At 43.9% G+C, this 10,947-nt stretch overlaps 1 protein-coding gene across 3 annotated transcripts in view; it reads left to right on the top strand.

Moving 5' to 3' along the window:
- The first annotated feature begins 578 nt into the window (after positions 1 to 578).
- GYG1 (glycogenin 1) overlaps positions 579 to 10,947 on the top strand; it is a 37,322-nt gene continuing 26,953 nt past the window's right edge. For 2 of the 3 annotated variants that reach the window (XM_088025851.1, XM_028103057.2), the window contains exons 1-4: positions 1,244 to 1,361; positions 3,708 to 3,843; positions 5,670 to 5,844; positions 6,138 to 6,300. In XM_088025851.1, coding sequence (XP_087881977.1) covers positions 1,355 to 1,361; positions 3,708 to 3,843; positions 5,670 to 5,844; positions 6,138 to 6,300 — 481 coding nt within the window. In that variant the 5' untranslated portion in view covers positions 1,244 to 1,354. Of the gene's footprint in view, positions 650 to 1,243; positions 1,362 to 3,707; positions 3,844 to 5,669; positions 5,845 to 6,137; positions 6,301 to 10,947 lie in introns of those variants that run through there. The other variant, XM_088025849.1, reaches the window with a different exon arrangement.

Here is a 10,947-nt window from a genome sequence, read left to right as displayed (position 1 = left end):
GAATTGGTCTCCATGCCAAGATGGGGTTGGGGGGAAGGGGAAGGGATCAAGAGAGTTTCCTGGAGAATGATAATTAAGATGCTGATTCTTGGGTTCCACCCTTAAGATTCTGATTCAGGAGGTCCGGACTTAGGACCAAAAATTAACGTTTTAACAAGTGCCTTAAGCAATTCTAAAGTAGGCAGTCCAGGCCTACACTTGAGGAAACTGAGATAATGGGTTTAAGAATAGGAATACCACCTTTGCAATAAAACACTTATTCTTATGCATCTATTTCATCTTTTGAACTGATGTTGTCAATTTCCTATTTGGCTTCCATTCAGCATTTACCGAACAACTGTTGTTCGCAGAGAACTGTACTACCTGTTCCTTTCCTGGTATGTTTGGGCTGGGTGGAGGGGATGGGGAGAGGAGAAGGGTGTGATCACAAGAGAGTTATTTCTCAACTTCCTAGCAAAATGACAAATTCAACTTTTCATGATTTGTGAAACAGATTAACCTAAACAACTATATTACCCAACCACAGTTACCATAATTTGCTAACCTTTTTAGGGCACCAACGTACCAGGGATGCCATGGCCTTACTTGTAGGAAGGTCAGTTCTGTAAACCAAACTGCCTACCTTCTCCACTTGATGATACGGCCACAGGCAAGTAATTTAACCTTTCTGTAACTCAGTTTCTTCATCTGTAAAATGAGGCTATAACACCTACTTCATGGAGTCGGTGTAAGGAGTAAACGAAACCCTATCTAATGGATGCAGAGGGCTCCAAGAATCTAAATAATATAGCGAAGATTCATTTCGTTTCTCAGTCAAAGCCACAAGACCATTATGAGAATACTAAAAACTGTTTCCAGAGGCTGATTTGTAATTCTAGGTGCAAAGAGTGAAATTTAAACTTTGTTTATTTCAAACAGTTCGAGTGAATTATTGTCACTAAAATGATCTGGGGTTTTGTTTTTTAGGGTTCTCTAACTCTTCTTCAGGAGTTTGTCCTGCTTATGTCACGCTCTGCCCCCAAAGTTCTGTTCCAAATCCCCGGTTTAGGGGGTGGGAAGCGGAGGCGCGATGTCCCGGGCAGGTGCCCCTCGGGAGCTAGACCCGAGCCCAGCCCCGAGGGTGGAGGGGCTGGGAGAGGACCCGGGTCGGCCGCCCCCGCCGGCCGCTCAGCGGGGAGGTTGCCTGCGGGCGCCAGGAGCGTGCGCGGCCACGTGACGGCCGCTATAAGAGCGCTCGCGGCCCACGCTCCGCTCCCGCCGCGCCTCTCCCTGGCCGCGCTCCCTCCCGGCACCCGGCTTCTCCCAGCCAGCAACCTGCGGCAGCGACGGCCGCCCAGCCCCTCCCGGCAGCACCATGACAGGTACGCGCCGCGCCGCCCACCGCCCCCCGGACCTCCGGCTCCGCGTCCTGCGCTGCCTCCCCGCGCCTCCTTCCCGCCCCGCAGCCCCGGGGGAGTTCCTGGCAGGACGAAGACTGCCGCAAAGTTACAGGCTGGCTGCAGTCGGGCGTGCCGCTTCCTGCGTCAGCCGCTGCCCCGCCGTCCCCGAGGCCGGAGCTGCGGCCGGGAACCCGGGACGCTGTCGTGGGGGGCAGCCTGGCGGCGCCTGGGCCCTCTGCCCAAGCCCCCGTTCCTGCTTCCGTCTCCGTGCCCTTCCTTCTGCTCTCACCGTGAAGGGCGGGCGGAGCAGCTGCGGCGGGGCCGGGTGGGGGTGGGGAACCGGTTCCCTGGGGCGCCTGTCCCGAGCCCCGGAGCGCGGCGGGATCGCTCGGCGGCCGCCCCCGCCTCCCGCAAGCAGGATCACCTGGAAGGGCCGGCCTCGAGGTGGGGACGCCGGCGGCCCCGGCCTGGCCCTTCTACCGGCCGCCGGGGCGCTGGCCGCCACGCCGAGCCTATTTTTAGGCCTTTGGGGCCGGGTTGCTGAAAGCTAGAGCCGGGCGAGCGCCCCAGGGGAGCGGGCCGCATGCGGTGGGCGTGCGCCGGCCCACTTGTTGCAGGGGTCGAATCTGCCTCGAGAAGGGGAAGCTCGGAGATACCCGGTCCTTCCGAGGTTGTTGAGGCTAATAGCGCGGTTATGAGAGCAACTGAACTGCCGAAAGATTGCAGATGTACTCGGAGTTGCTGTATTTTACCCAGCTGTCATTGGTCTTTCCCGTTCATTTGTAATGTTTGCTAGGTGTTCCAGCCAATGTTCCTAAGCATCTGTCCTGTCCCCTACTTCATCTCGGATAGCATCCGTAACCTTGCTTCCTGAAATCCTTGAGTCCTATTTACCTTATTAAACTTTTATCCAGGTTCCCCTGGAATCTGGACCGCTTTTGAGTTAAAACATTAGTCCTTATCCCCCAGATGAAATACTCTTGGGGTAGACTGTCTGAAGTGTTGCCATCTTGTGATGGGTTGAAGGAACAAGTAAAGGCAGAGATTGATGGGCATGTCAAATGACAGGTGTCACTGTTCTGAGCTTTCCTAGAATGTGACTAGCTGGGAAGCCGGTGGCCCTTGAAGGGTGGGGAACACCAGTCTTTCTACAGCTTAATAGCGATCCTGTTCAGGAAGAGAGTCCAGCACATGCAGTAGCCTCCTTGACAGCCTACTTCTTTCTCTGGCTTCTCAATGGAATTCAGTCTGCCTCCAGCCTCCACAATGGAAAACAGGCAAAGGGAAAATGAGAAAGAGCGTGACTTCATGACCAAATGTCCCAACTCCTTGGTTGGGCAACAGTGCCCCCAAGTGACCCCTGCCAGTGTTTGATCCGAAGTATCTTGTACATTTGGATGCCCACTGCCTTGCTAAAATCCCCTCAGAGATAGAGTGGACCTCAGACTCATTCCAGGGAAGAACTGGAGAAATCCTAAAGGCAGGGCTGGTGGTCTTGGGAGGGTGGGGCTTGTTCAGTAGGAAGAATAATCCATGTGTTTGCCTTCCCTTCTGGCAACGGAGGGATTATTGAGTGTGTGTATGTGTGTGTGTGTGTTGGGGGACCCAGGGTACAGGGTAGGTGATGCTGATTGCTTCTCCAAGAAAAAGGAGGCAGGTTTGTTAGCACTTTTGAGGTGGTCCCTAAAATCTGATTAACACTGATTGGCTGCTGTTTAGATAGAAACTCTAAGGAGGGAAGGCCTGTCCATGGAGGTGATATTTGAGCAGACACTCCAAGTGACTGTGAGATGTGGTGGGTGGTGTGGGTGCCTTTGCTGCAGGTTGAGGAAACAATATAGAAAGGCTGAGGCTTAGCAGAAGCCTAAGCATCAGAATGAAGAATATGGCTTCTGCTTTCAGATGCTCTCCGTTGAGGTCATTAGTTGGATTTGTGCTTGGCTGAAAATACTTGTAGGAAACAGAAAATGTACTTCTTGAGTTCATTACCAACTGTTATTTACCTGAGGTTCACCTTCTGGTGTTAAGCTGCTATTTCGTCTGAGAATTTTGTGTGTTCAGACTCTAAATTGGATTTAATTTTTAAAGCTTAATCAGCCTGTTGGAGATTGCCAGAGATGTTTCTGCTAAAGAATGGTCTTGAATCATTCTTAAACTGGGTACTTGGGTTCTTCCCCCACTCCCAAAGAGGCTGCTTCTTTATTAATAGAGCAAGTTGATCTCAGAGGAGCTGATTGCCAAATTAGCGGTTGAAAAGGGTCCTGTGGTAGCTTTTTCCAGGTAGGATATTGTAATGAGTGTGTTTTTTTTCTTTCTCTTTGTATTAAGATCAGGCCTTTGTGACACTGACCACAAACGATGCCTACGCCAAAGGAGCTCTGGTCCTGGGCTCATCTCTGAAACAGCACAGGACCACCAGGAAGCTGGCCGTGCTCACCACTCCACAGGTCTCAGACTCCATGAGGTGAGGACCTCTTGCCTGTGGGTGGGGCTCTGACATCTTTATCCCATTTCTGGCATCACTGGGTGTTGAGGCCATCCCCCTTCCAGGAGTTGAGCACTAGGTGGAGAAAGATCAGAATTGCTGGGTGAAGGATTTCTGGATCAACCTCTTCTAGCTCTTAGGAGCTATTCCCGCTGAGCTCCCTTCTGGAAGGTGCTGTTGTGACCCATGTTCTTGTTGGTTCCAGCCGTGAGAAGGACTCTCCTGTAAGCAGGTCCTCTAGGATGACCTGAGTGAATGTTTTAGTCCAGGCATTCCTTTTATGTGGTCACACTTCACTTGTATTCCTTTCCCAAAATGCAGCAGGGGCTACTTTGTTTTCTGTTTCCAACCAGGGAAACCTCAGGTGACTGAAAGTAAGTGGCAGTTTTCTCCACTGTCAGTTGGCATTTGTAACCTAAAGATCTTTATTTATCATTTAATAGACTAGAATATTTGCCAGGGCTTTCTGAACTAGGGATTGTGTAAGAGAGCACCCTGGGGTAGAGATGGGGCGGGGGGGGGGGGGGACACAAACTGCTTGTTGATTGTGTTCATTTTGATTTGTTGGTATTAAACTTTGAAGTATTTGATTGAACTACCTAGATCCTAACACTACAAAAATACCTGGGCACACTAGCAGCTCTGTATGGTGTTTATTTTTGTTTTCCTATCCGTCTTAGAAGTTGAAAATGCCCTTTTTTGTGACTTTTTATAAGAAATATAAGCACATGCCAAGAACCTCTATATATAGCTAGATATTTCTCACACACTAATAACCTTATTTATAAAGGGTAATTTAGGAAAATGCTGAAAGATTTTCCTAATGTGTACATTCTAATTCGTAGTCTGTTTAGTGAGGGTGTGTGCAAGAAAACAGATGTAGTCTTAGATCCCCTTTTACTGTGCTAAATGGCTCCAGTGACCATTTATTTTCAAAAAGATGTTTACTGTGTGAATTGGAACATCTTTTTCTACAGCTTGGGGACAGATAAGACAATGCCAGTTTTGTTCTGCATGTTTCATTTTATTATAAACTTTCAATGATGATGTCTTTATCATATGCTGTGCTGAGCTTAGTGTTTTACCTAAGTATACCCCCGCTTAACCCACTTCAAGATTGCTTTCTAAAATAAGTCTTGAGTTAATTTTGGGCCTGGAGAAGTGTTTCACCTCACAAACCAAAGTGAATCATTATGTCAAAAGTGCTAAGCATACTTTAAGTGTTGGTTATATTCGATTCTAAAAATTGGCAACCAAATAGCTTAGCTGAGTCCTTGAACATCCTTTGGGATGCATAGCTCTATGTAAACTGCTTTATCAAAAGTGATTAGTTATAGGCTTCGTTGCAGGTATTATATGCACTTAGCATCATTTGTAGAAACATGCAGTAATCAGCAAGAATCAATTCTAATGAAATATCATTAAATACATAGGTTGTTGTAAAGATGTGCTCTTTCAAAATGGGAGTCACATTTTGACAGGTGGTTTCTATAATTTGCCTGGTATCCAGTGATAACATAAAATAAATAAAAATAGAAAAGTTCTGCTGTAATGATGTTTAGTACTTCATCCTCACCAAAGCAATTTTTATTAGTGAAGTTAGTTAGCTACACATATAAATTGATACAGTTTGGCCTGAAGTAAATTAAGACCACCTATTTAAGAGATTGTACTACATCAAAGTAACAGATTGCTCTGGTAATTTATGGGTAAACTTAATAAGAATACAATTTTACATTAGATGGGTTACTTGTTACTTATCTGAAAAGACACTAAATGCTGTTTTCTGGATTTTATTTTGGCAGAAAAGTTTTAGAGACAATCTTTGATGAAGTCATTACAGTAGACGTCTTGGACAGTGGTGATTCTGCGCATCTAACCTTAATGAAAAGGCCTGAGTTGGGTGTCACGTTAACTAAACTCCATTGCTGGTCACTTACACAGTATTCAAAATGTGTGTTCATGGATGCAGATACTCTGGTGAGTGTGGCTTTGATGACTGGAAAGATGTAGATAGTAACTGAGACCAGTTAGGCATTTGAGGAATGCTCTCAAGACTTGACAGTACAGTTCAGATAAAACCACTTATTGAAAGCATCAGGTGATGAAGGAGAGTAAGCCCAGGCTGTTTTACAGCTGTCATCTGAATGGTTAAGATCAGCAGCAGACTGCATCGTTTGTGTTGGATAACTTAGAACTTAGGAAGAGTATGCTGGGGCAGAACATTTTTGTAATGCTTTCCCTCCCACCCACCTCCCCCCCCTTTAAATTAGGTCCTAGCAAATATTGATGATCTTTTTGAGAGAGAAGAATTGTCGGCGGCACCAGACCCCGGGTGGCCTGACTGCTTCAATTCTGGAGTCTTTGTTTATCAGCCTTCAGTTGAAACATACAATCAGCTGTTGCACCTTGCTTCTGAGCAAGGCAGTTTTGATGGTAGGTATCTGTTATCTTTATATTTGATAAGCTGTTAGTAACTTCCAGGGGCGGCTGTTCTCAGGGATCTAGTTGCTTTCATTCCTTGTGCCTGGAGGACAGCAGTGCATGAGACGTAGCAAACATTTTCATTTGTACTCTTGTTGGAAAGACTGTTGTGTGTGTGTGCATATGCATTTTTCTTCTGTAAGTGCATAAGACTGAGCTAGGAGGCATTTTTATACACCTGCCTTTAACTGGCTTTCTTGTTTCTAAATTAGAGTATGATAAATGAACCATGATTATTCAAGAATTCAAAAGACTCTTATTAAACAAATTAAAAACTTTAACAACTATCTTTAAATCTAAGTAAACTTAACTGCAAGAGCTAACAGGAGGACCAAGCATTGTTTCCATAGAAATTGGAGGAATAAACCTGATAATTTGGCTCTCATTCTCTTGGGAAGCATTTTTAAAAAAAGATAGAAAATTAAATGATCACTCTTTGTCTCCAAATTCTCATTCCGTATAAGGCTGCACATCAGAGTGGCATTTGCAAGGCCAAAGAACAGAACATTGGCAAAGTCAGCATCCATTTTCCATAACGTAGAAGCATATCTGTAGCTACATGTATATATAGAAAGGTTCTGACTATTCGTGGATTTAGGGCCCCACATCCTTTGGAGAAATTTGATCAAATGAATTAGAGGTATGTTTCCATTTCAGGCCAGTCTCTGAAATAATAAAGAATCCATTTTTTTTTTAACAACAAACTATCCCAAGACAGAACTAGTAGTTAATGTGCAAAAGCAGCTTTTTCTAAAATTAATGTTAATGGGTCTTTGGAATAAAGAAGAAAGCCAGTTATATCAGAGAAGAAGGATCGGTTCTAAGAAGTGGCACTCTCAGCAGGGACTTACTATCAGATACTTGACATTGTGGCAAAGAGCCCTGAGCTCTGAAGTAGATCCTCGGCACCAGGGGCTTCTTTCTTCCTCCTCTCCTCTCCAAGAGCATATCTGAGATTGCAGGGAGTAGATCTTTTGAAACTAGCAGAAACGGCTTTCCTCAGTTGACATAGGTTTGGCCCTCGGTAAAGATATGAAGATTCATTTCCATTAACTAGTTATAAAGTTAAAAGTCATAACTTCAAATTTAAACGTTTTAAACAAAAAGATCAAAAGTTTGTCAGATTGCTGAAGTTAAAACATTTTCAGTTATACATAAAACTGAAATTGGATTTTTGTTGTTGCTCTCACAGAAAATAAACTCTGGTCACTTGACAAAGGATTTGGGATCTGCAACTATTGAAGTGTCATTGAAAAGAATAAGAAAGTTTAAGTGTCCTTCTTGTGTCACCATTTGGCTAGTTTAAACTCTATGCCAGGAGCTCTCAACATGAGGTTGATTTGGCTTCCTGGGGGACATTTGGAAACATCTGGAGACCTATTGGGTTGTCACAATTGACAAGGGTGCTACCGGCATCTAGAGGCTTGGGTTGCTGCTGAAAATATCCTACAGTGCACGGGGACAGCCCCCACAGCAAAGGATTACCAGGCCCCTGTTGTCAGTAGTGCCAAGGTTGAGACACTTTGCTCTATGCCATGACATTATATGCTCTAAAACAGCAGGAATATCTGCACCATAATGAATGACGACATCTGATAAGAAGTACAGTCTTATTTTAAGCACCCTTAAGTAGGAAATAATGTGTTGAGTGTTCACTGTGGTCAGGACCAAATGCAACTTCTTCACTTCACTTTTATGCCTTTGCATAAAAGGAAGGTGAGAGTATTTTTAGCAGAAGTCCACTGTTTGTCTTAACCTTCCCGTCAAAATATAGCTTTCTTCACCTCCTCCGATCAAATTTGAAGGAAGTAGTTGTAATTTGCCAGAAACTCAGTGTAAATTGTCAACTCCAGTAAACAATTCACATCCTGAAATAGATCCAGCAACCTGAAATCCAAATTACTATAATAGCGTAAAGAGAATCAATCCAATTTCTAACGTGGAAGAGTACTAGATTTTGTTGAGAGTTAAGAGTTGAGATACCAAATGGTAGTATGCCATGGCAAATTATCGAGGTTCCAATTTTAGAATATAAAACTAAATGATTAACTGGTAGAGACCCATCTGGATCATCTACCTTGTTTGAGAATTAAGAGGTACTAGAGGAGTTGATGAATTCATTGTTAAGAAGCGAGGATGTGTGAAAAGTGCCCAGCTAGAAAGCACTTTCTGCTTTTTCAGCCAGAATCTGAAACCACTGAGAGATTCTCTCTGTGCCTGGTAGCACATTTCATTATTCAGCAGCAGGGTTTCCAGGAGCTGGTCCTTCTGTAAGGTGTTTCATTTAACTGGCTTGTTGGTAGTGAAGGATTGAATTTTCTGTTAATAGAAATGCTTAATTGAAGGAGTTGAAAATTCAGTTATGCAGATTGGACCTTATAGTCATTCTCAATATGTTGTTTAAACTCAACAGAAGAATAGATTAGCAGCTCTTAAATGAAAGGTAGTTTTCCCTTTGTATTGATAAGCTTTACTTAGCAAAGAAAGCTCACAACATACCAGGAGAGCCTGTTCCACTCAGGAGAAGTTTACTGTCCTATTGAATTAATACGTGTGTGACATAAAGACTTACTGGACTGACACAACATTTCATCGTGAGCTACATCTTTTTTTCTAATGGCAGTAGTAACCTTGCTTTACTTGAAGTTTTCAGTGCAGTGAGCAATTTTGTTTAGATGTCCTGGTCATAGGCACTGAAATGAACATTTTGATGTTTCACATTTTCTACTATCCACAGATATTAGCCATCCCCCTCATCCCCCAGTTTTCCTGAACAGGGAGCTTAGGTCCCAGTATTTTTAGATCGGTATTAAAGGAAACCCATTTGTAGATGATTGTATCTCAGTCTGAATATCTCGCAAGTCCTGCTTAATCTCTTACATACGTTCAACAAACACTATGGGGCCGGGTGTCCACTGACAAGCCACGCAGGCTCCTGGTGGTTGAGTGTTTGCAGCTGCGTTTGCAGCCCTTCCGCTGCAGAGGAATGTGGCTGGCATGCCTCTAATCACCAGCCCTCTAATTACTACCCCTCCCCATGCCTCTGGCCAAGAGAATAACCGTACCATGGCCAGTCATGCTAGATACCTTGACTTCTCTCTTCCTTCCACATATGTCGAGTATTGGAATTTAGAGCTAGTGACTGTGCACCTCATTCATGGCTGAATTCTCATTTTCCATAGTGAAGTGTCTAAGTTCCTATACTGTTGTTTGTGTTTGCAAACTGTCTTGGCACTTACTTCATAACTGAAGTTACATGTTTCCTGAAAGTTGAACAATAGCTGTTGTGAAATATCTGCACACATTTTATAGGATGTGACAAGATCAGGTTAATTCGGGGTTTGTTAGCAGTGAGAGGAAGAAAGAGGTCATATTAGATACTAATCATCGGTTTTGTCTCCACATACTCATGTGCAACAAAGGTGATGCATTTGGCCCTTGAGGAAATCTATCTGAAAGCAAGTTGAGGTTTACTTTCTTTTCCCCCTGTTACCCTAAGTTTCCTAAATTCAGGGTAGAGTTGAGTTTAGTGCTTGGAAATTGCTGTATGTTAAATTTTATCTATATGTGTTAGTTTCAAAAACCCAAGTCAAAAAGAGGATTTCATATTTTCCAGTTTGGAGTGTTTTTTTCTTTTTAAGAATTTATTTATCAGAGAGAGAGCACAAGCAGGGGGAGTGGCAGGGAGAGGGAGAAGCAGGCTCCCCACAGAGCAGGGAGTCCTACATGGGGCTCGATCCCAGGACTTCAGGATCATGACCTGAGCTGAAGGCAGACGCTTAACCAACTCAGCCACCCAGGCGCCCCTGGAGTGTTGTTTTTGTTGTTGGGTTTTTTTTTTGCTTGTTTTTTAATTGGGGATTTACTTTACTGTAACCAGAATACCCTAAGCTACTTAATTGGAGTAATGAAATTTTGGTCTATAGTTGAATTTTCAGAAAAAATAGGAGACAATAAATTGGTGATCGAATATTAGGTATGATTTTACCTTAGGCAGAATCCAAGACCTGCTATGAGATTCTTATACCTACACGTTCCATCTTCCAAGTGGTCACTGAGCCCCTTAAACTGTAAGATGTTTTTTCTGTGCTTGAAGATGTAGTAAACCAGGAGAGTATAAGTTTTTTAAATGATTTTTAACAGAAAAGATTTGGCTTTAAATTATTATAAAGTGTAAAATTGACCCCACGGCTACCTCCTTTAATCTTTGTAGTTAGTTAGGCTTCAAATTGGACCTGCCCAAAAAAGAGATGAAGGTGAGAGGTATTTCCAGATAACACTTGTCTTATCCAACCCACATCAGTCAGAAATCCTAGCGCGCCTCATTGGGTTCGCTCTGACTTGGTGGCTTCTCCCTTGCCGGCTGCCTGTGGCGGGCTTGCCCCAGCTGCCCCAATAGGAGCTGCTTGCGGCCCGGAGAGTACTTCATCAATTGCTTTGAAAACTACTCCACTCTCTTGCATTTATATCATGTAACTGATAGTTCGAGTAATAAGTATCTTGAATAAGTAAAAATGAAAAGCAAAAGTCATAACGTGTAACAGCAAGACAAATGAGTACCCAGGTTTTTTCTCAAGAGCTATTTTTACCTCCTTATAC

The sequence above is a fragment of the Eumetopias jubatus genome, unplaced genomic scaffold (assembly GCF_037043125.1).
Source record: "Eumetopias jubatus isolate StellerSeaLion01/CBP00866 unplaced genomic scaffold, mEumJub1_p1.0 scaffold_1, whole genome shotgun sequence".
NCBI classification, from domain to species: Eukaryota; Metazoa; Chordata; class Mammalia; order Carnivora; family Otariidae; genus Eumetopias; species Eumetopias jubatus.
The sequence above is the reverse complement of the archived record's forward strand: the minus strand, read 5'-3'. Positions and strand labels throughout refer to the sequence as shown.